We start from the raw sequence: 25,238 nt of genomic DNA, 5'->3' as shown, positions 1-25,238 counted from the left end.
TTTGAGTCAAGCTTGCCTGTAGTACAGCTGAACCATGGTGAAACCCAGAGAATTTGTTCGCTTCTTCAGGATTACTCAGCTGTTTAATTTAGCACTGAATCTGCAAGTTAGAATTTCAGGCCCAGAGCATTTTCCATAAACTAACCTGACTTGCGGGCTCAAAGATACTTTGAACTTCAGGGGGTGTCGAGAAATTTCTGGTGAGTCAGGACACACGGCACTCCATTAAAATACCTCAACAGCGAACTACTTTGGGGGGAAGAAAATAATGCTTAGGTATTTGAAATTTTATCTCCCTTCATTATAATCAAAAGGAAGTTAACATCTTGTAAAATATTTCTGATTGTCTTTAAACGGTCTTCCAGGTACTTCTGACTATACTGCTGATGGTGATCTTCCTCTTGACAGTATTGTTCGGTTAGACTGACCAGGAGCTTGTGCTCGAACAGCCGGGCAGACCCGTTCCGATGGCTGTGGGCAAACCAGAGGCCACGTCTTTCCTAGGCAAAGGGGCTGACCTGTTACCATGGCTAGTTGGCGTGTACAACATGTGTTAGGAGAAGTAATTATTTTTAGCCGACTGACTATGACCAAGATTAATAGCTCTTGAAAGAGCTGTAATGAAAGACTGCCCCAACTGGCTTCTACATTATTCTTTATTTATCCTGCTCTCATCCCTGTCACCTTTGGGCATCAGCCAAATGTCATTTATGTGAGATTTGCCCCTTGGATGTGAGAGGCTCCTCTTTCTTAATGATGGGAGGTGACTGGGCTGCAGGGCTGAGGAACTTGGACAGTTGACACGACCCAGAGGAGAGTCCCTCCAGGTCTGTGGGAGTCACGGGAACAGGACACTCACTCCCGAGGGATGAAGAACATGAAAATATTCAGCTCTCTGATTCAGATCATTGAAGTGTACTTGAGGGATTATAGGAAATTGTTCAAGGCCTCCGCTCCATTGTCAAGTCTGTAGATTTCACTGCTTTTCTCTTTGCAGCATTTGCAAATTCTGAAGAGGATTTTTTTTTGGGGGGGGGGGGGCTGGAATCATCAACTATTTCCACTTTCATAAAACTTGGAAATCTCCATGTGGTAGAGACTTTGAATAAACTCCCAAACCCCTGTTGCCTTCTCCTATCATGGATTTTCCAGCGTGGTTAGCTACCCAGAATACAGGCTGCATTTCCCAGCGTCCTCTGCGGCTTTGGTTTAACCACGTGACTAACCAGAGCCTGTATCCTGTGGTAGTTTCTGGGATGTTTCCTTAAGAGAAAGGTGGCATAATGCCCTTTGCCTTTTTCTTTTTAGGCCCTTTCTTTTATCCTGCTGCCCAGAATGTTCAGGACACCTTTGGGATCTTGAGAACAAGGGCCAGCCCTCAGGGTAGCAGAGTGGGTCAGCTGGCAGGGGACTTGAGTCTCTCCAGACAGTAGGAGAATCACCACACCAAGTCTGGTGGAGCCACTGTCCTTTCGGATTTTCTGTCACTTGCAAACCAGACTTGATCCTAGATAACCCATGGTTTGTACTCATTGCCCTAAAAGAAGATAAATCCCAAGCCCCTGGACTCCTACTCTCTTTCTAAATAACAGTGTCAAAACCGAAAGCATTTCCTCACCCTTCCTTCTTTCAGTCCTACAAATTAAAGCAACCTCCAAAAAAGATAATGCATTCATTTATTTAAGAACTAAAGACACAAGTGAGAATATGAAAGATATATGAGAGCGGAATTAGCCAGAGGGCTGGACCAGGAGATAACTCATTTAGGGAAATGATTACTGGGACTGGTCTTAGTGGCCCTCCTTAAGACTTAGGTCAGGGAGCCCTCACCACTCCCCAGTGTCAGGCAGCAGCAACAGCTTCTTTTCTCAGCTTAGCAGAGGGCCTTGGGGATTCAGCCTCATCTGCTTTCCTAAGGCCCCGGGGAGCTTTTGAAAATTTCAGGTTTCAAATGTCACATCTATTGAGTGATTTCAGTCCGCTTGTCCGATAGCACTGTTTCTCTTTTGCCTGACACATTGGTTTTAAGCCACAGTGTTTGCATATGGCCGTCCTTTCTCTCATATTATCCATCTTAGATAAAATGTACTGTACTAGATACAGCACGTTGCAAATTATTATTAACACAACCCATTTAAAAGCAAGGCTGGGATGTGTAATTATTTTTCATGACTTTGAAAACTTTGGAAAGAGAAAAGCAGCTCTTTGGTTCACTGTTTCATTAGCATTTGTAAAGTGAACCAAGAGAGAGGTTTTCAGTGCAGTGTTTTTCCTTGCTGTTTCTTGCCTTTTAATTTGGAGAATAGCAGGACCTTGTCTTTTGTTCGCACATGGAAAAGTCCATTCAGCTGGAAAACAGAACAGTGTGCTCTTTTTGTACTCAGAGCCTTTGAATTCTTTTGGTCACACACTAGTTGCTGTTTAACTACAATAAAATTGTGACCAAAGGAGATAAACATTTAAAGGATAAATGACAGGGCTGTTAATCCAAATGCAGGTTTTGTAGCATTGTTATTTTTAACTAATAGGTATATAGCCAAGAGTCATAGGGATGACTTTTGAGTTTGAAACTGGTGAAATCGGTTCCAGACAGTAAAAAGAAATGTCACTGGATATTTTAATGGCTGATCATTTTGAGTTTTAAAAAGTCTCTTTAATATGTCTAAAGTGTCCTCCTTAGAAACTTCTAGGAATTTACCTGATGTATTTGCTAAGCTTGGCTCGTGTGTGTGTATGTATATATACAGATATGTATGCATGTGTGTGTGTGTGTATGTGTATTTCTAGATACATATTTATTTTATATAATGCCAAGTGTATTATTTAAGAAAAGAGCCTTCAGGGCTTTAAAAAGTCTATGAATTCAGAACTTGATCTGTCTTCGTGCCTATAAAGCATTATAATTTGCCTGCCCTTTTTGGAGGAAAAGCATTTTTGAGAATTTCCTTTCCCTCTCGGAATGCAAAGGCTAAATCTCTGTTTCTGCACACCCCTGCCAACCCCCTGCCGCCCCCGCCAGCTAAAGATCTGGGTCTTCAGCATATGACCCTTTGAGAAGAGCTGATTTTGGTTGTGGTGAGGGTACTCAGGTATTGGAGGACTGTTTATTTTTGAGACGTGAAATATACAGGGTTCCTCTTGTGGTCGCCTAGTGCTGGGATATATTTGCCTTATCTTTCTCTTCCTTTGGATTATTCATCCTTTTTCCAGGATACCTCAAAATAAAATAAATCCAGCTGTATTTTACAAGTATCTTTTCCTTTTATGCATTCATCTCACTGTAGCAGGAATCTTCAACTTTGCCCACCTACAGGGACCGTACAGAGGAAGATGGTTAATGAAAGCAGCAACTCGGTCTCAATTTAGGAGAGACAGCAGGGGCCGGTGCTGCTGAAACTCGGGGTACATGCACTATCCAGAGGGGCCAACTGTAACTGACCTTGAGTGTGTGAACGTAGGCCCCATGTTTGCAGATCCTGATTGTTTTAGAAAGAGGCTCAAAATGTGGATTTTTACCTGAAAGCTCTTTATTGTAAAGTGCTCTCTGTGAATTGGATTTTATGAATTGAATTTATGTGGCCCAAATAAGCCACACTTACTTCCTCAGGCTAGAAACAAACTAGGCCTGCCCTTTGTGATCTCTCTTATTTAGAGTGGTATGTAACTAACGCAGCCAGAAGAGATTTGAGGATTCCTCTTCCAGGAAGCTGACCAGCCCAAAGAAGAATTTTTTTTTTTTTTTTTTTTAAAGATTTTATTTATTTACTTGTCAGAGAGAGAGCGAGCGAGAGCGAGCATACGCAGACAGAGTGGAAGGCAGAATCAGAGGGAGAAGCAGGCTCCCTGCGGAGCAAGGAGCCCGATGTGGGACTCGATCCCAGGACGCTGGGACCATGACCTGAGCCGAAGGCAGCCGCCCAACCAACTGAGCCACCCAGGCGTCCCCCAAAGAAGAATTTATAGGTTGACATTTGGTGATACCTAAAGAAAAGGCCAGGTTTCCATTAGACCACCCCACAGCAAGGCCTACCAACTGACAACCTCAGTTTCTGTACACACAGCTTCCAATTCCATTTATATGACCTCACTTGAACTTATACCTGATAGGTAAGCATCATCAAGTGTGGAGGGATCCCCCCCACCAAAATATGACAATACAAAGCGGAAAAAAAGAGAAGGAATCAGAGGGGAGGGAATACAGAGAAGTAGTACAAGATGGACAGTCAAAGACAAAACTTCAAAACAAATTCTAATTAATATTCTTAGATGAGGAAAGATATTACATGAAATAAGAACAAGATGTTAATCAAAAGGAACATTCATATTATTAATTCTGCTAGTTGTGATAAGGTATCATGATATTTTTAAAGGAAAGTTGTTTTTCTGTAGTAGAGGTACATACCAAAGAATTACAGTTGAAAGATGAGAATGTCTAAGGTTTGCTTTGAAGTAATTCAGGGAAAAAATGTAGGGTTGGAGAATAGTTAAGATGAGTAAAATGTTGACAGTTGTTGAAGTTGTCGAGTGAGTACATGAGGGCTTTATTATACAGTTCTCTCTACTTTTATTTGTTTAAAATTTTCCATTGCAAAATATTTTTTTTAAAGGAACATTTAGAGAGCAAGGAAGAAGTCTCAGAAATTTAAAACTACAATAGTAAAAATCAAAACTCCAATAGGATTAGAAAACAAAGTGGAACTCAGAAAGTAGAACAAAAAAAAGCAAGATATAAAAATAGAGGGTCAGTCCCAGTGGGGCAGTATCTAACTTTAGGAGTTGTAGAATGAGATCCAAGATGTCAGAAGAAATGATCACAGAAATAAAATAAGCTAATTTCCTTGGTCTAAAAGATAGGAGTGACTTTTGGAATCAGAAGTGTCCGTTTGAGTGTCTGGTAAGTGGGATGAAAAATGATGCCTCCAAGTCCATCATGAGTTTATGGAATCCCAGAGAGAAAAAGAAGGCCCTCAAAGCCATGCAGCCCTCACTTCTGTTCTTAGACACCCTAGGGTCCAGACCTTTCTGGGTCAACTACTTTCAGACAGAAAACTATCCGTCGCTCGATCAGGGTTGTGTTGGTTGTTGGGCTATTGGGAGATAAGAGAAAGGATATGGGGTCGAGCTTCTATCCAGAGACTTCTGGCCAGGGTTCCTGTTTTCATCTCCACTTCTGAAATGTGCTTGCCATCAGAGGTACCCAGTTCCTGTAGTTCCTGAGCCTTCCTGGAGATGGTGGCATGCATCTGCTCACAACTTAACTGGCCTTCCCTTTTCTCCCCCAATCCCTGCCCTGCCAGCAGGCTTCGACTTTGCCTGTTCTGTTACACTACTTAGCCTTTCTTTTCTATCTTCCAAAATGTGCGGTTGACATTTTTCATCTGCTGATACCTTTTCTCTCATGCTCTTGGTTTCGGGAGGGAGCTCAGTGTGTGCTTTATACCTGCCATGTGTCAATGGAAGTGAGTTTGTTGTGTTAATCATTCATTTGGATATTAGGGTCTCTTTTCCTAAGACTTATTTGGAAATCAAAATAAGAAAGCAAAATTAAATACACAAAAGTAAATTTCTTCCTTAACATCTTCCTTGACTGCTGTCACTCAAATAGGCTTCTTCTACCTTCTCTGAGGTACGGTGGCCCTCAAAACCTCTCACTCAGTTTATACTGTCTATACTATACCGTTTTAAACCATGAGAGACTCCTAATCTCACAAAACAAACTGAGGGTTGCCGAAGGGAGGGGGGTAGGGAAAGGGTGGTGGGGTTATGGACATTGGGGAAGGTATGTGCTATGATGAGTGCTGTGAAGTGTGTAAACCTGGTGATTCACAGACCTGTACCCCTGGGGCTAATAATATATTGTATGTTAATAAAAAAAATTAAGAAAAATACTATACTGTTTTGGGTCTTACTGTAAGTATTCAGTGTGTAATTTGTTACCCAGCTAGATTTTGTAGCCTCTGAACGTAGAGAAGTGTGTTAGTCTGTTTATATCCCCTGTGGCCACTGATAAATCTGAATTCAGTAAATACTAGCTCATTCAAGTATACTACTCACATTTTTGTATTACTTTGCTTTTGTATGTGTTATATGTATTTCTGTTTTGGTGTCCTCTGAGTTTAGTGCTCAGAGATCAGTAGGAAGGAATAAGGTGATGAGTAGACTTTGGGAGTAATATTGGTAAGTAAAAAATGTCATTGGTGTACAGATTCAAAAGTATTTTACTGAACGTGTAAACTCTCAGCTGTATTTAGGAAGAGGAGACACGGAGACCTGACTGGTCACACCGAGGGAGAGGTGCTCTGGGGACTTGATTTCTGATTTTGGACTTCCGTAGAGGGCCTGTCTCACAGTGTGCTGGCTTAATGACTGTCCCCTGTAACCAGGTGCTTGAGTTTATTTTTAAATTCTTGCTTCTTAACACAGGATAGCTTCAGTCATTCAGGGTATGCCTCTCTAGTTTGAGCAACAATGCTGTCATTTTCTCTAAAGTCACCTTCTTTATTAAAGAAACTCTTTAATAGTTCCGCATACTCTGTAGTTAGGCATTTCTGTGAGTGCTTACCAACCCCAGCAGTGTTTAATAAATTATTGAACTTTGAAGAACCTTTGAGAAGCAAGGGCTTTATGTGACTGAGCAGCAGACATGAAAAAACGCTATCCTCCAGAGTATCTAACAGACAGAAATAGAGGCTTGATCAGACAATATAAGCACCGAGTGAAGGATGGTAATACCATGAAATATTTACAGCCGTAGAGCGTGCGAGGGTGGGGAGCAGGGAGTGTGGGTTTTTATCGTTTTGGGTTGAGCCTGATGCCACACCACTCACCATTCTGTGATGTTAAAAGCAAAACAGAAAGAAAAAGAGAAAGCGAGAGGAAGGAAGAAAGGAGAAGGGAAATCAAGAAGAAGAGTATTGATTTGGTGTTATTTTGTTGTGCGTTGGAGCTTTTCATAAAAGTAAGGCTCCTTTTGTAGACAGCAGCCTTACTAAGAGCCAAGTTTTTAATCAGTCCTTAAAAGAGACTAAAAAGTCCTGGTTTCTTGCCACTGCAAGTTTGGAGTTTTAATTTAATCGATATCTCATGATTTAACATGCCTTAAAAGCCCTCATTTTATTATCTAAAAACAGAGGCTTAAATAGCAAAAGCACCAAGTAGCCTAATGTGTTCTTACTTTCAAACACAATATGCCATTTATTTATTTTTTCATGCTGTGCCATTTTAAATTGGCTTGTAGAGAATTTATTTAATAATGATCCACAGAGAAAATTAATGTAATGGAAGAAGTGTCTGGATTCCTCAGGAAAGATCTGGAAGATATTTATGTGAGTGGATACATTTAGAGAATTTCTAATATCTTCCAGGAAAGAAAGGGCTAAAATGAACATGTCAGACCAATTTGTTTTGCCCTTCTACATGGAATTTTGTATGTAAATTTTTCTTTTAGAAATAAACCTTTTTAGATTTCCTGGTTTTATGTAGTCTTATTGAAATTATTTATTGTTATGATGAATAAAGTTTGACAAGAAATAATTTGATTTATTAAATTTAATTTTACCCATGATTTATGTAAAAACCCCACAGATTGTGTTTAGGAGGTATTTTAATGTGTTGTTTTTGCATTTTCTTTTTAGTGGTAGTAGAATAGAATCATGTATTAATAAGGAAGCTCAGATTGACCATAGACGTTGGCCTTTCAAGGGGATCATTTGGCTTTGTGGGCTTTGGTATCTGTCATCAACTTCCTGGATGTTTGGTATGTGCTATGCTGAACTGGATTATTTGTTCCCCTGATCCACAGTGACAATTTTGTGTCACTTGTAAAGTCAGGACAATCAAGTTGGAAGGGAAACTTTGGTGAGACACTCCTTTGTATCTGTAATATTTTGTCTGTTTATAAGGGATTATAAGGATTATAAGGGATATAAGGATTTTTGTTTATAAGAATCCTGTTTATAAGGATTATAAGGGAACTTTTAAGGGAGTTTACTGTCTGTAATGTAGGAACCCACTGCCTGCGAAGAAGTTTCTAGTCTAAGGACGCAGTATCAGAAAGGTGATGTGGATCTATTTGTGAAAGGATGTGTTAATTCCCAAATTGAAACCGTAGAAGAAAGATAATATTGGTATGTTTCTTGTTTTTGTTGCTAAAGCAAAGACTTGGAAAGAGTTGGATTTTAGAGTTCAAATGATGTGGATTTAAACCTTGCCTCTGCCACTTAATTGCTTGACTTCTGGCAAGTCATGGGCCACATTTTCTCATCTCTAAAAATGGTGCTAATTGGGACGCCTGGGTGGCTCAGTGGATTAAGCCGCTGCCTTCGGCTCAGGTCATGATCTCAGGGTCCTGGGATCGAGTCCCGCATCGGGCTCTCTGCTCAATGGGGAGCCTGCTTCCTCCTCTCTCTCTCTCTGCCTGCCTCTCTGCCTACTTGTGATCTCTCTCTGTCAAATAAATAAAAATAAAATCTTTAAAAAAAAAAAAATGGTGCTAATTTACTTAGTTAAAAAAAAAAAAAAGCTTTTGACCATCAGCACAATATTCAGCATGTGGGAGATACTTGATAAATATTATTAGCTCTCCCCCTTCCTCTTCACTTAGGCCACTTTATCAAGGAAGTGAAACTTAGAAGTTCATGATGGATGGAGTGAGGGAGTCAGTGAACCAGAGGCCCATGGACAACCATGTGAGATTGTTGAGAAAAGTGTGTGTGTGTGTGTGTGTGTGTGTGGTGACGCACAGGGAAAGGAAGGAGGATGTGATGTTTGTAATTGGAGACATCCTCTGAGCTTTGCTGCTCAGGATTGGAGTAGAGAGAATGAGCAAAGCTGAGAATTCATTTCTTCCTATTGTCTTGAACAGCGCACTGTTTTCCAATGGAAAATGTTAGAGATGTTTGATCCCATGTGGGGCAGTTCAGAGGATTCTCTGTTCTTAACTACTGTGTGATCATAATACTTGGAGTGAGAACACATCGCTGATACTTGTAGCCAAGCTGGGATCCAGAACAGATTTCCAGGTGCTGCCTGGGTATACATTCAGCAGATACTAGCCGAGGCCCATTTTGTGCTCAGTGTTGTTCTAGACTAGGCGACTTCTCTGATGACAGACCAAAATCCCTCCTCTCGTGGAGGTTAGCATTCTGTCAAAGGTAGGAAATGAGTAAACAGTACTAAAGAAGATACATACGTAAGACCCCATCTAACAGCGATGAACAGTATGGTATGATAATGAGTGAGGGGAGGGGCTGCTGTGGATGGAGGGGGCTGAGATGGCTTTCCGTGTGGGATCCCAAGGCTATCAAGGCTATTCATTCCAGCCACAGGGACAAGGCTCTGAGGTGCTGATAAGCTTTGCATGCAGGAGGAACAGAGAAGCACAGTGGCTGAAACTTAAAGGAGAAAGACGCCAAAGGGAGAAAGAATGAGGCCAGGTCATGGTAGAACCTCAGGCTGTGGTCAAGATTTGGGATTTATTCTAAGCATGATGGGAACCCATGGGAGGGTCTTAAGATGGAGGCTGTGTTTGTGGAGTGCCTGCATCCGGTTTACATTTTCCAGAGCTCCCGCTGGCTGCTGTGTGGGGAATCTTGGAGGGCCAGAGCACAATGAGGGGGAAACATCAGGAAGAGAGAGGCACTCAAGGCTTGGCCCATGTGGTGATGATGGAGGTGGAGAAGGAGAGGGATTTTAGCTGTATTTTAGAGGCGAAGCTGACAGGGTTTGAGAGAGTTTTGAAAGAACAGAGGAATCAGGGATAATTTCCAGGTTTTTTAGCATGATCTCCTGGACTGTGACCTTGTACTTAGACCAGAAGGCTGGGGGGGGGGGCAGCAAGTGCTGGTGTGAGATCAGATGTTCTCCTATGGACAGTCACTCATCTGGTGCCTGTTTGGCCTCCAAGGAGCCGGAGAATCTGGAGCTCAGGGCTGGAGGTCTAATTTTGCACAGTCATCAGCCTGGAGCCGGTGGGTTTAAACCTCTGAGCTTTCTTGAGGATTCCTTGCTGTCCTGTAGATTATAACGTATATTTAGGCTCCAGCTTTCCAGAGCCAAAGTGTTATTCCTTCACCTTTCCTATTATTTCTGGATTGCCGTGCCAGACTGTCTCCAAGTCCAACAAACGCGTTCCTTCCAGGCAAAAACAGAAGATGACACACACCATGAGCCAGATTTTCCATGACAGACTTGTAAGGAACAAGATAATCTCATTGTTCCTCCTGCTACTTAAAATAAAGGTAATATTGATTTTATAGTAGCAGTTCAGGTCCTAAGGCATGATATTGATTAAGCGTCTGTCGAGACTTTGCAGGGTAGCCTTCTAGACCTACAGCTACAGGGCATCCCCCCACTGGGTCAGGCCTCTGCGCTGACCCGCTCTGTTATAAGTGGTGTTTTGCTTAGGAATTCTTGGCCTTTTTAGTCTAGGCACTGTCCAGAAGCATTTATTTTACCAGATAGATGGCTCAATCTAGCCTATTACTTTAATCTGACCTTAAAGATGGGAACTCTTTTGTTCTTAGGAAATATGAAGACTGCTTTTGACACGTTTTAGAGTTATTTTCTTCATCAGTAGCAGTAGATTTCGTGTTGAATCTTTTTGCTGGGACACTTCAATTAAAAGGCTATAATCTGACTTTCCTCCTTTTTTTTTTCTTTTTTCTTCAGTTGTTACTTTGGACAAGGCTCACTTTATACATTTTTTTTTTTTTTAAATGGGATGGTACCTCTTTTAAAGGTGCCATTATTAGGGACTCCTCAATTTTAATGTTGCATCAAGAAAGTAATTTCCTTGTGGTTATTGTGGTATGAAGCATTCAGCATACTCCATTTATAGGTTAGGCTTTCTAACGTTTACAGATCAGGTTCTGAGGATATTTTGAACAATTTAATAACAGTCAAGGGATAAATTGTTTACTGGCCTAAAGTATATAAAGAATCCCCAAATATCCAAAAATAACCGTTTCATAGAAAAAGTTTTGACTTTCTACTGTAGTAAGACTCAAATACCTGCCCCCCCCCCCCCCGTGTCGAAATTCTGACCGGATTGTTCACTGGGTAGGTTTGAGGTTTAAATGAGATAATGCAGGTTAAGGCCCTTAGTATGGTATACTGATTGCTCAGCTGAGCTTCATGAGTATTTGCACTATTTGATGACGGGAACTCCTTTTCTGTGGGCCACAGTACCCAGCACAGGCTGAGGAACCTAGCATCTTTAGTTAGATATGTTCTCAGCGACTGATAGATGTTTCCAGCATTTGGGAGCTACTTCCACACTGGCAATATCACAGTCTTATTTCTTTTCTCAAATGGTCTAAGTAGGTGTTATCTTCTGATCCCGCACACGGTAATGCTCAGAAGGGACAGAATGAATTTTGACCATTTCCGAATCTGCCTGTCTTCTTTGTTAGCCTCCTTTAATTTCTTTGCTGTTATAAGAGGTAATAAATGTTAATATTTCTAGTACGATATCAGGTGCAGAATAGGTAAATGCCGTTTGACTCAGCGTCGTCACTGCCGGGCGTGTCTGCCTTTAGGGAGACAGTGCTGGAAAGTGGGGTTGTGGCTTCCTTTGAGGTAGAAGGTGAAATGGTTATTTGCTAAGTTAGCAAATATCTTTTTTTTTAAGTAATAATTAAAAAAATTTTTTTTTTATTTGACAGAGAGAGATCACAAGTAGGCAGAGAGGGAGAGGAGGAGGAAGCAGGCTCGCGGCTGAGCAGAGAGCCCGATGCGGGACTCTATCCCAGGATCCTGAGATCATGACCTGAGCTGAAGGCAGAGGCTTAACCCACTGAGCCTCCCAGGCACCCTAAGTTAGCAAATATCTTGATACCAAGGGAATCTTAACGCTTTCTTTTTAAAATGCTCTGATTGTTGCACAAAGGGGCAATTCTGTGTCGTGGAACCTTGGTGGAATGGGTGGGCAGCTTTGGAAATGGAGAAATGGCCTCTGTTTGGCTCATGAGCAGAGTCATTTTGGGAGTGGTTTATGAGTCATCCAAAATATGCATTTAATCTAGACTTGCGGCCTGCTGGTGAGGCTGCTGCTTTTTTATGATCTCGAATGTCTTGTCCATGTCAAAACTTGCCTTGTTTCTCTGTTTACTTTGAACCAGGAAAATGGTCATGACCACATTTGGAATTCCTCCTCCGCTGCGCATTTGCCCACATCACCCCTGGCTACCACCGGTACAGGACTGTTTATTTTGGATGTCCTTTTCTGATGTTCAGCTAATTTAACCCACAATGAAGTTAATCCTTACTTCTTTGGAAAAGTACAGATATCCTTATTAGCCGCTTTCACAGACATTTGCATGAAAGGGAGCCTATAATTCCACCGACTTTTGGACCCATCTACCCACATGGGCAGCGGATGCCTTTTTAGTCGGGATTAGGGAGAGCATTAAATCATAACTGTCCCGAGTTATCTGAAGTCCTCTTTAAGGTTAATAATGAACATGAATGTGACAAACATGGGCAGGTATTTGCTTTGGTCCGTTTATCTCGCCTCCTTGTGAACGAGAGAGAAGATCAAGCTCTTTTGGAATTCAGGTTAATAGCTCTTTCCTCGTGTGTGTAGCCTACTGACTAAACAGCACGGAGGCCGCATCTGCATTGCCTGGGCTTGAGTCCTGGCTCCGCCAGTGACTGGCTGTGCAACCTGGGGCAGGTTACTTACTTTCTCTGGGCCTCAGTTTCATTTTCTCTCAAGTGAAGACAGTTATAGTAACTACCGCTGAGAGTTAGGAAGACGAATGAATTTATGGAAAGCATTTAGAGCTGATATAGTAAACAACTAACTAGTAACTAAACAACTAGTAACTGCTATACGGTGTTAGCTGTTGTTTTTTATTACCTGTTAGTCATTGCACCACTCAAAAGGTGAAGGTGTAAGCCATCATTTAGGGCCATTTATCAGGGAGATACTTTAGGTATTGTGTCTAGCCCTGTGGGTTTTTATTGGGTAGGCTAGGTTACTGCAAAAACAAAAACAAAAACCCCCCAAAACATATCAGAATACTGTATAATGGCTTGAACATAGTAAACACTTGTTTCTTAACAGCAACAGTAATATGTAAGCAGGTTGGTGGGATGGCTTCCTCTGTGCGTTCACGTAGAGTTGCAGATGGAAGGAGTTTCGGTCGTCTTCAGTACATTGCCTGTAAGGTCACCTCAGGTTATCTCCATTCCGGCCTACCACAAGGGGAAGAGATGTGTTTAGGAGTTCTCTAGGGCCAGGCCTGGAAGTGGCACTCATCACTCCAGCTCACATTCCAATGGCCAAAACTCAGCAGCTGCCGGTCTTGGCCACCAGTTTTCAGGGGGCTCTTCAAATGTATGAGCCCTGAAAAAACTGTCTTGACTCCAAATCTGAACAAAAAAAAAATTTGCAGAATTGAAGTAAATCACTGGTGAATTTTAAGTGTTTATGAAATGTAGTCTTATATTAGCTTTGTAAGTTGTTACATTTAGTATTGTTCTTGCATTTGAGATTAATTTGTATGTTAGGTTTTCCAACTTCTCAAGAATTTCCAAGTATACCCAGTGATTACTGAGAAATTACAGTCCATCATAAATGAGTTTCTCAAAGCTAAATAAATTCTGGGGCAAAATTATACAAATCCACTCATATTTTTCTATTGCAAAGAAACTTTTTAATGTAAAATGTGGGTTCAATTTAATGTTTATTTTGATGTTGAGTGGGGCCTTCAGGAGTAGCGAGGATCCTGGCTTACGAAAGTCTTTAAACAGTTCTGTTATTGAGTCTTAGTCTATGCAGGCACATTTTGGTTGCTTTGAAAAGATGTGTGGTGGGAGTGACTAAACACATTTTGCATTTTGAGCTCAGGTGTCCAAGCACCCATATCCCGTGCCAGAATCCTCTTTCCCCCTTCTCTGCTGCTAAGAACGTAAATTACCCTGCATTTAATAAGCCAGGTTCTTGGTCTTGGAGATGCCGGAGAGGAAACATGCCCTCTCTTTTCACCTGTCATCTTGGAAGGCTAGGGTTTGATTGATCTTCCTTTTGAGTCACCCCTGGCCTCTTGGACCATGGTTTCCTCTTCCTGAATTCTCTTATTCTTTTAAAGTGAGGCACTTCTGAACGGACATTTGGGAAATGTAGTTTCAAAAGCCTCTTTTTATGATGGATCTTGTTGGGGGTTATTTAATTATAATAGCTTTTGGTTCTTCTGTTTTTTGGTTAGTCCTGCCAACTGGAATTTGCTTACTAAAGCAAAATATCCATGATAGCTCTGAAGGGACTCTGATGTAGACTGGGGCTGTGGTAGAGCCTTTCTTGAAAAGGATGGGCAAAATAAGAAACAGGACAGTGGCTTCTGATCTAGCATTGAGGGGTCCTTCAAAGTGGAGAGCAGGGAACCCCCAGAGTGGTCCTCTCCACTCCAGTACGTGACAACTGCATCCTTCTGGTTGCTCAGGCCAAAAACTGTAGACATATTCTTCACTTTTCCTTTCCTATTCCACATCTCATTTGCTAGAAAATTCTGTCCCCTCTATCTTCTAACCACTTCTCCTAGCCCCTGCTTGTACCGTTCTTCAGACTGCCAGCATCGCTGACCTGCATCACTGCAGTTTCCACCCAAGTAGCCTCTCTGTTCCTTTCCTGCCTCTTTCTATAGGCAGCAACCAAAGTTGGTCTTTAAGAAAAAAAATTAAGATTATTCACTCCTCCGTTCAGATATTCTTATGACTCCTCAAAACGTCGTCATCCTATAATCCAGCAATTCCGCTCCTACTTACCCGAGACAAATGAAAACATAAGCCCGCAGACCCCCTTTACATCAATGTTTATAACAGCATTGTTCATAATATTCCCAAAGTTGAAACAAGCCAGATGTTCATCTGATGTTGAGTGGATAGTTGAATTTTGATATACCCATTCAGTGGACTGTTACTCAGCAATAAAAAGGATGAAGTAGTGATCCATGCTGCAACGTGGATGAATTTTGCAATCACTGTGCTAAGTGAAGAGGCTAGTGATAAAAGGCTCGGTATTGTATAATTGCATATTTGAGACAGAATGTAGATAAGTGGTTGCCAAGAACTGGGGAGAGAGTGGTATGGAGTGACTGCTAATGGGGACAGGGTTTCTTTTTGGCATAATGAAAATGTTCTGAAATTGAGTTGTGGGCACGATTGTATAACTCTGAATACACATTCTGAATCATGTACTTTAAAAATGGCAAATTGTATGTTACATGAATTGTATTTCAGTGAAGCTGCTATTAAAAAAAAAAAAAAAGACAAAAAACACAACAAAAACAAAGCAGCACCCTTCTGGCTTTCTATCTGATCTGTCCCCTGACGCCTTCTCTGACTCCATCTCCTGTCATGTTCCTCCTTTCTCACCCACCCAAACTGGCCTCCGTTCTGTTCCTCAAACAAGGCAAGTCCTTCCTGCCTCTGAGCCTTTGTACTTACTGTTCTCCCTTCTAAGGACCTTCCCCTGCACCCCAGATATGAGCATGGCTGGTTCCCTCACCTCCTTTAGGTCTATGGAAACACTGGATTCTCAGGAGGGTTTCTCTGATTACCCCAAAATAGCGCTATCTCATTGCCTGTGGGTGTCTTCTATTCCTTTGCCCTTTGTTATTTTTCTCTATGTCACTTACCATCATCTGATATCTTATAGATTTTCTTGTTTGTTTTTTGTCTGTCTTCCTCTGTTAGAATAAAAACTCCAGGAAGGGACTTTGCTTTTGTTCATTACTGTATCTGCAGCAATGTAGGCCAGATCTCTTTTCATCAAACCATTAGCATGAGAAAGATGGATTTCTGTGGCAGTGGTGCTGTTTGGGGAATATTCTGTATTCGTGTGGATGTTCAGTATATCTGTCTGATGCAGCATTTGCAGTCAACAGCCCGGAAATAGTCACTATGGGAAAGGTAATTCTGGTTCTAAGGGTGGAATGGAACTTCTGAAAGTTACTCTCAGGTGACTCTTGCTACAGACTGAGAAATTTTCCTATTTTTGTCACCATTTGCATTATGCTAATATATTATGTAAAGCATGCTAATTTTTATATCTGCCTTGTGGATTTAAAGCGTTTAGTTTTATTTAGTCTTAAAAAAAAAAAAAAACATTTGGGGCACCTTGGTGGCTCAGTGGGTTAAGGCTTCTGCCTTCCACTAAGGTCATGATCCCAGCCTCCCGGGATCGAGTCCCGCATCCGGCTCTCTGCTCGGTGGGGAGCCTGCTTCCCCCTCTCTCTGCCTGCCTCTCTGCCTACTGGTGATCTCTGTCTGTCAAATAAATAAATAAAATCTTTAAAAAAAAAACAGAAAACAAAAAACCATTTAATTTATTCAGGCAATCTCTCTGCCCAATGTGGGCTTTAAACTCACATCACCAAGATTAAGAGTCACCTGCTTTTCTGACTAAGCCAGCCACATACCCCTAGTTCTATCTAGTCTCAATTTACCACCCTTCCGCTATCTTTTCCTACCTTGGATGCTCTGAAGGTTTAATTTTGAACAAGTTTTGCGCAACAAAATACTATTCTGGAAAGCAACTGATTAGTTTGGCCTTTGATGTGAGCTTGTTTTGAGACATACCTATTCTTCCTTAGGGATGCAGAGCTGGGAAGAAAATAAAATTTAATATCTATCTATCTATGCTCATATATATATGTACTTTAAAGAGCAAGTATTTAGTTGCAGGAGCCCTCAAAATCTCATGTCTTTTACCTGTCTCCTTTTCATAAGGACAGAGTTTAGCTTAAAGATCCTTTTGGTTGCCCTGAGTCTGAGTGTGAAAATGTGTGAGTCACTAGGTGGCGCTGGCGCATCACGGTGGAGTCCGCGGAGGCTTCCGGAATCTTCCTCTCGCTGACTGGATCTCTAGGTGTCAGGGAAATTGTTTTATTGGTAAAGGGCATAGTGTAATATATTCATCTCCACCCTAGGCAGCTATTTAATGCCCTGAAACATGCCCCTCTTGTGGCCATGGCCTGTTAACTATGCTTATTTGGTGTAATAATTAGCAGAATTTCTCACTAACAGGGGTACTTACCAACCCCTCACATCTTCACTGTGCTCTTGTACGTGATGGATTGTACATTCTGTGGAAAAAGTTGGGAAGGTCATAGCTCGACCTCTGTCCGACAGGGCTCCTTTCTGCACATTTGTTCTGAATAGGTTTATATTAACTTGCTTTTTGAGCTTCTTCAGAGCAGAGCTGAGGAGGGTAAACATATTTGAGCTTTTATGTAATGGCCGGCTGAAGGTTTGTAAACACAACACTGTTAATTTTCCAACTCTTAAAATGATACAAAAACAAACAAATAGCTGTCCAAATCATGGGAGGACACTTGCTCCTCGGACTGTGTGTGTTGGAAATGTGTCCTAGGAACAGTGGGCCCGCCACAAGCACCACATTTTAGGTTAAAATTGGAGAAGAAAATTACACACGGAATTTTAATTTTTTCCATGGTTGTAAGTTAGGCCCCATTTAATTCTTTGTGGTTTTACAAGCCCTCTTAAGCTCCTAATATTTCTACACCAACAATTTTAACATTTACTTTAGAACATGGTTAGAATGATCTGACAGAAGACCAAACAGGAGAAAATAGGTTTAAAGCAGGAAATACTTTAGTTGGACCACTGACTTACCCTTTGTGACCTTAGGCAAATTGTTTACCTCCTCGGGGCTTTGGTTCTCTCGTTTCTTAAAATCCATTGTACGCAGTGCCAGGTAAAATGAAGGGAGAAGTCTTCAGAATACCTTTGTTCATATACAGAGCTCCAGATAAATGTCAGATGTTGTTAGAATTATTTAAGAAAGTCAAAAGAATTTTTCGTTGTCGATTCCAAACTGAGTTGTGGAAATTTTTAGAGAATGGATTGACACAGTCTTAGGGTCTCCCCAACTGACATGTCCTGGCTTTGTTTCCAAGTTTCAGTTCCTTTCTTCTACCTGTGTACAAGTAGTTTCACTTGGTTGGCCTGCCTTTATTTAAATCTACTTACATGTCTGGATTTAGTTGTAGGAGACGGAGACTAGTAAGATAGGGAAACAGATTCTTATAAAATCGTTGGGAGAAATGGGCCCGCGATCGAGCCCTTTAGGGCCAAGTGGGCTGGTACAGTCGCACCGAGCAAGGCTGGAATCAGGAAGCCTTTACTAGAAGTGTTGATTTTTAAGTATGCGGCCCTGTAATCGGGGGAATAGGAAGGTCCTGCCATTACAACCTGTATTTGATAAGCCCAGAGCTGATAGCCAGGTCCTTGGGAAGTCATTGCGGAATCTTCATTGTTTCCACGACTCTGTTGCCTACAGAAAACGTTTAAACAGCAAGAGGGTGGTCTCCATTTTCTTCCTGCCTTCTAAATCTCACATCTGGCTGTTTAATTGTCGGAACCTATTTCTCGCCCAGAACTCTAACTGCAAAGGAGTCCGGGAAATGTAGTTTTTAACTTTCCATCTTCTGCCACATAAGGAGGCACAGTAATAGCGGATGGAAAGATACGAGTTCCCGTCTATCTATCCACCCCTTTCCCTCAGTCTGTTTAAAATCACATATCTATCCCCAGATCCGTATTTCATTTATAGCCATGGCACGGCCATCAGGTTAGTAAGCCCTAAGTAGATGTGTCATTAATGCCCTTGACTTCTTTACTTCTCTTTATGGTTCCACTTTTTTTTTTTCTCCTCCAGCAGTTTTGGTACCGTATTAAATTCCAGATCTAACTTCTGGGGTAGTTCTTGATTAATTTCATTTCCATTGCCATGTCGTTATTCAAGACCAGCTCAAGTCTGCTCGGGCTTTCCAGTAGTCTCCGTATGTGGTCCCTTGGACTCTAGTCTTGGTTTCTTTTCACGCAGCCCTATTATTAATAGATCAGTGTTTAAAAGACAAATAACGTACCCCTGTTATATTCCCATCCTTCTCAAAAGCCTTTTGTCGGTCCTCGTTACATTCAAGATAGAACCCAGACTCCTTAGCTCGACTTTTGGGACCTTAGTGTTATCTTTCTTTTTCCCTCCTTGGAGACCGATTTTTAGCCAAAAGGTCTCATTGCAGATGTCTGGATTGTCTTGTCCTTTACCAGTTTTTTCAGCTCTGCTGCTCTCACTGCCTGTGTTTAATTTTCGACTCTCTTCTTCCCATTTCTTTATGCTCTTGGTCACGTTGGTGCACGCTTCTTCTCAGCTTTCTTCACACTCCGACAGCACTGTTTACCCCAGAATTTTTTTTTATTCCTTGTATTGTTCGTTTTCCTTTTATGATTATATATCCTCATTTTTTTTCATGTAGACAGTATAAATATTTGTTATGGATTGACTGACTTGTTGATTCTTCATGGTTTAGACATTTACTTGCTTGGGAAAAAGGGGATGTTGGAGGGTCAGGGTGGGGGTTGAATTCAGCAACACTCTAGCTGTGTGATTTTGTCCTTTTGATTCCTAGTGAAAGGACAAATTAACTATTTGCTTTGAGTAAGCTAATGCTATGTTTTGTGGATTTTAGTGTTTGAAAAGGGCCCTTGGCTGGAAAACCTTGGAGTTGAGCTTCTTATCCCTGTTTGCCAGGCTGGATGAGCTCCTTGTCTATACCACGGCATTGCAGTTTGCTTAAGAGCGGGTTGTGAAATAGCAAAGGAATTTGTCTGTGGTTTCTTGCCAGAGAGGAGGAGGAAGAAAGGATTCTGAGTAAATCAGACATGCAAATTAGCAAGGCCCATGGGCCTTAAAGTAAATTACACAATGGAGTCCAAAGAAATTCAGTTTGTCTTCTTTCTGCTTTTGGTTTGTGCAGGGTGTGTGTGAGAAAGGCAGCTATTATAGATATGCTTTAAGCCAAAATTCTCAACTTTTTGGCTTTGGGATTCTTTTCTACTTACATTGCTAAAAATCATTGCAGACCCCAAGGAGCTTTTGTTTTTATGGGCTGTATCTATTACTATTTACCGTATTAGGAACTAAAATGAGGAATTTAAAAAAATATTAATTCATTTAAAAAATATTAATTCATTTAAAAATAGCAAAGTCCACTACACTTACTTTTTTAATGAAATATAACTCTCCAATACAAAAAAATTAGCCAGAAGAGTAGCATTATTTTTACTTTTTTGCAAATCTCTTTCATGCCTAGCTTAATAGAAGTTGGCTTCTCATACCTCCTTTTGCATTCAGTTATTGCACTGTGTTGGTTTAAGTATATGAACTAAATCCAGCCTAACACAGACGCTAATGGAAAAGGCGAGTATTTTAATTGCTCCCTTAGTTATTAAATGCGGATGTTCTTCTTTGATATTACACCAAAATTCAACAAGTCATACTTTCTTTAGGGTTAGTTGCAATGTAGAATCTTAAACTATGTCACTTATCATTTCCTACTCTGTTATTATCTATTTATCTAGTTTGCACTTTGAGTGGATCTCCTGCTACATGCTTTAGTTATTTGGATAATTATGGGTTCTTTGAGTTATGCAGATCTTCCAAATGTTGACATTTATTACACGTTGTCAAAAATCACATTCATTAATATCATCGTTGATCTTATCAGAAGAGTCTTTAAGTATTAGGTAACTGTCAAGTGCAAGATGTCAAATACAGATTTTTCAAATGTTTAGTTTTTGATCGAAAACTCATTTTTTTCCCCCACTGGCAGCAAATATAATAAGTTGAAACAAGAGGCTCATTTCATTAATTTTTGAGAAAATGTCTGTCGTATACCGAAGTCTGATTAACCATATATAGTGTTCCATGAAAAACGTGGCTAGTTCAATCTACAATTCAAATAACTGCACAAGTGCTGTCTTTTGAGACAGCCACTGTACTTGGATATTTATCAGAAGTGCTTTCTACTTCCCATTTTGTTGCACAGAGTAGTAAAAAGACAGCTACTTAACATTGAGATTTAATAAGATTAATAATGTTCACTGCTTCATCAGGGACATGGTTAAGTGAAACTAACTTTTTTCCTTTTCTCTCTCTCTCCTGGAACATGTGGTGGTGAAGAACCCAGTGCCTAGTACGCTTCGTTGCTACTGGCCCCAGTTGTGCCAGATCACCTCCAGTTTTACCCGCCCTTCTTTCAAACCAGGAGTGCTAATGTCAACACAATGAAGAAAGCAAATAATAGGATTATGATGAAAATGGTGCTGCTCTTTCAGACCCTTTGCTGAACCAGGGCCCTAGAGCAATTAGGAGCCTTTGAATCGTTAAACATTCAAAGAATGGAGTAAGGTTGTGTCCTCAAGGCCAATTTCCTCTCCTTGCTGGAGCTCTGCTTTTCTTGAGGCAATCTAGAGGAGGGAGTTTCTCTCCTATTTTGGGCTTGTTCTCAGCCAAAGGTCTTATGCCTGGGGCTTGGGGTTTTTTAGTGAGGGAGCACAGGGAAACACTCTACCAGCTTTTGGTGATCATTAATGGTTAACAGATCATTCAGTTGTGTTTTTGTTTTGTTGTCGTTGCTGCTGTTAGAAAGAAGATGAGGTGTACTGTTATAGTGATTGAGATCACCATAGGGACCACCTGTTTGGGACGTCCATGAGGCAGTGCTTTCTAAAGAACATTCTTTGGGCCACGCGTGAAAATTATTTCAGTCCCTTGGCCTTACTGACAAGCTTTGGATCATTTTATTAGTCTGTTTGCATTTTTTTTTTTTTTTTTTTTAATATTTAGAGGGCAGATCTTCTTTCTGCTTCTTTAATCACTGTTAGGCTCTCAGATGTCCCTAACAGCATCATCCCTTCCCTGGCATGAGCATGGCCTGGACTTGAGGCAGCAATTAACTGATCATGTAATTGAAGAATCCCAATTTTCCAGTTTCTTTTTTTTTCTTTTTGTAACTTCTTGGGTGGTTGGGGCACATTATTGAAACAATTATTACATTTACTCAAGAGTTTGTCTTTTCTATTAAAAAAAAAAAAAATTCCATCTAAGTGCCTCACGGTGAAGAGGAGGAGATTGTGTAACCAAAGCCTCCTCTTAACTGGTCTTTATTGTTAAAGAAGACTGATCCCTTTGTGTTTCAGCTTGGCACGCAGAAACGGTTTTAATTTAACAGTCCAGCTCCTTTAATAGATCAATTCTCTATTGTGTTTTGAATTTGGTGCATTCCCAGTTTAGTCTTGAAACTATGGGCTGCTCTGGAGGAATGGGGGCGGGGGGGTGTCAGAGAGGCTTAGTCCTTTCGGGTATGATTTATAGTTTTATCCCAAGCCTCTTATTAATTAATGTTAGACAGGGAAGGTAATTAACATTTGTAAGCGCCGGCTGTGTGTCGGACACTCTACTAGGGCTTTTGTCCATCCTCATCTAATCCTCAAGGTGACTCGGATGCGTGTTGGACCTGCATGCTTTCCTCCCGCTCTGTCCGCCATGCTGCCATCGGCCAAGTCACCATTACTCTTGACTGGACTTCCACACCCCCCTGGGTCTCCCCGCTTCAACTTTACACGGCCCCTTCCTCCTCGTAAACTATTCTCCATGTCAGTTAGGATCGTATCTTTAAAAATACAAATCAGGGGGCGCCTGGGTGGCTCAGTGGGTTAAAGCCTCTGCCTTTGGCTCAGGTCATGATCCCAGGGTCCTGGGATCGAGCCCCGCATCGGGCTCCCTGCTCAGCAGGAAGCCTGCTTCCCCCTCTCTCTCTCTGCCTGCCTCTCTGCCTGCTTGTGATCTCTGTCTGTCAAATAAATAAATAAAATCTTTAAAAAAAAAATACAATTCAGACTCTGTCACTTCACTCCATAAGGCCCTTCAGTGACACTGCGTCACACACAAAATGAAATCCTTGGACTCTGCCCAATAAAGACCCCGCTTGGTCTGGCCTCAGCCCACGTCTAAGAACTCATCTGCCACACTCCTCAAGCTCTTCCCCTGGGCTCCAACCTCTTCGGCCTTTCTTCTATCCCTGGAGGCCACCAGCCTCATTCTTTCTCAGGGCCTTTGTGCCTGCTCTTCTTCCAACGTGGATCGCTCTCCCTAGATCCTTCCTCTGGGCCTGGATCCCTCTCCCTAGATCCTTCCTCTGGGCCTGGTTGCGTGTTGTGATTTGTGTCTCAGTGGAGCTTCGCTGACCGGCCAAGCTACGGCAGCCTCTCTCTGTGTGTCGTTTGTTTTATTTTCATTAGATCACTCAGTGCCGCGTAGAGCGAGGTTCTACTCTCAGATTGTCTGGGTTTCCGTCTTTGCCCTTCCACTTAACTTGTGGTGTGTGACTTTGGGCGAGTGACTTAACATTCGAGGGCTTTAGTTTTTTCCTCTGTAAAATGGATATAATAGTACTATCTCCCTTTCTAATGAGAATTAAAGAAGTTAATACTTATTTCTTATAATAGTTTTGGACACACTGTATATGTTCAAGAACCATATTATTATTGTAAGGTGATTAGGGTTGTTAAAATTATTTTACATTTTCTTATTTATTGGGCTCTTTGTCTTCCACCTAAATATAAGTTTATGACGGAAGGAGCCTTATTGGTTACATTCCCAAAAGTACTCCAGAGCCTAGAACAGTGCTTGGGCACTCACTAAAAATTTGTTGAGTATTAAAATCTGAAACATCATTATCCCTTATTTTAGAAGTTGAGGAGTCAAGGTTCAGGATGATAAAATCACACCTAAGGTTACACGGCTGCTAGTAACAGTCTTGGGATTTAGACTGAATCCTGATTCCAAAGACCATGTCCTTTCCATTACACCACCATATATAAGTGGATATTTCTTTAGTTCAAATTCTGTCATGTTTGGCACATGATTTCCAGGCTGCCTTTTTTATATAAATCCTGATGTGACTCATGAAATGGAAACAGCTATTCATGTGACTATGAGGGGTCAAGGCCAAGAGTTAGATCCAGAGGGAAGTTCAGAAAGTGAGATGTACACCAACCCCAAATAAAGGAGGTGAAATACAATTTCCCCCAATTCCTGCCATGAGAGTGTTCCAGTTAGTGACCTTGGGGTTGGGCTGCTCAAGGAGTTTCATATATTTTGACTTCTGAATAGAAAGGATCCCTGAAGTCATAAACCTCTAGTATGGGTTCTTGTACTTCTGTCATCTTACTCTAGTAGGATAGAGGCAGAAGTTGAGAAATTGAAGTCTTAGCTCTTGCAGTTTCTAGGAAATAGGAGGCTTGAATCTGCCTTGGTCATTGGCAATGCATGATAATGGTCCTTGGTCTCTGGGGGCTTCCCTGACTTATTCTTTTAAACAGATATTTTTGCTGGTGGGGGGGGGTGAGATGAAAACAGTGTGAGAATACATGATACAGGGGAAAGCACAGATTGTGGGGATTGGCAGGTTGGGGTTCAGATTTTTGCTGTGCCACTTTTATCTTTGTCTTTGGCCTATTACTTTCCTAAACCTCAGTTTTCTTATTTATACAGTGGGGATTTGAATGAGAAGTAAGGGAGAGACTTTGCCTAAAGTGTCTTGTGTAGGGTCTCCTATTTGGATCATTGACCCTTTAGAGAATTTAATAAAAGATATGGATTCTTTCCCCAGAAATGTGCTCATATACCCAAAACCTGGCATTTCATTTTGTGAGGCTCACAGAGCCTCTGAAACTCAGGTTAAGAATCCCCACACCGTGGGGCACCTGAGTGACTGACTTGGTTGGGCGACTGACTCTTGGTTTTGGCTCAGGTCATGATCTCATGGGTTGTGGGATCAAGAGCCCTGTGTCTGACTCCTGGGACAGTGGGGAGTCTGCTTGAGAATTTTTCCCCCTGCCCCTGACCCTGACTCACGTGCTTGTGCATGTGCTCTCTCTCAAAGAAATAAATAAATCTTGAAAAAAAATTAAGAGAATCCCCACACCTTTTCTTTTTATGGGAAAAGCCCTTGTTTTCTTTTCTTAGGAATTAGACTAGTGCTTGGCTTCCTGCTGTCTGTTATTAATGTTTGTTGAATGAGGGAATTTAACTAATTTCTGGATTCCTTAATCACCTTGAACTTGATATTTGGTTTCCTTTGCCGTAGGGCTTGTGCCAGTGCCAGCTTCATAACTTAGTCTGGGCATGCCAGTAGCCATTGCACTGTGGCAATAAATATCGGAGCCTGTAGTTTTAGTCTTAGGTCAGCTGTAGAGGTGGACTCATGAAACGCTTGGAAAATGTTTCCAGTTTACAATAATGTGTAAATGTCAAGAGCCAGCCGTGGAGGGATGGTACCTCAAAGTGTTTGGACACCATCACAACATGTGAAATTTTGCTAATGCTTCTTTATGAATAGAATAGAAAGTCTTAGGGCTAGAAAGTC

At 41.4% G+C, this 25,238-nt stretch overlaps 1 protein-coding gene and 1 long non-coding RNA gene across 8 annotated transcripts in view; one reads left to right on the top strand and one right to left on the bottom strand.

Moving 5' to 3' along the window:
• Positions 1-25,238, top strand: part of FTO (FTO alpha-ketoglutarate dependent dioxygenase) — a 374,055-nt gene that overhangs the window by 50,027 nt on the left and 298,790 nt on the right. For 2 of the 6 annotated variants that reach the window (XM_082712134.1, XM_082712133.1), the window contains exon 2: positions 12,120-12,192. The exons of the other annotated variants lie outside the window; for them this stretch is intronic. In XM_082712134.1, the coding sequence (XP_082568260.1) occupies positions 12,124-12,192 (69 nt within the window). In that variant the 5' untranslated portion in view covers positions 12,120-12,123. The remainder of the gene's footprint in view (positions 1-12,119; positions 12,193-25,238) is intronic. 6 annotated transcript variants of the gene reach the window in all.
• On the bottom strand, positions 12,577-18,112 carry LOC309853738. Of its 2 annotated transcripts, none has more exons than XR_014305908.1 (3): positions 17,638-18,112; positions 17,039-17,203; positions 12,577-13,374 (listed from the first exon to the last, which is right to left on the bottom strand). It is a non-coding gene; the product is annotated as an uncharacterized lncRNA (long non-coding RNA). The 2 variants fall into 2 exon arrangements; XR_014305909.1 differs by having other exon boundaries at positions 12,577-13,197.

Source organism: Mustela nivalis (genome assembly GCF_964662115.1).
Source record: "Mustela nivalis genome assembly, chromosome: 18".
NCBI classification, from domain to species: Eukaryota; Metazoa; Chordata; class Mammalia; order Carnivora; family Mustelidae; genus Mustela; species Mustela nivalis.
Note: the sequence above shows the minus strand (reverse complement) of the source record. Positions and strands in the feature narration are given on the sequence as shown.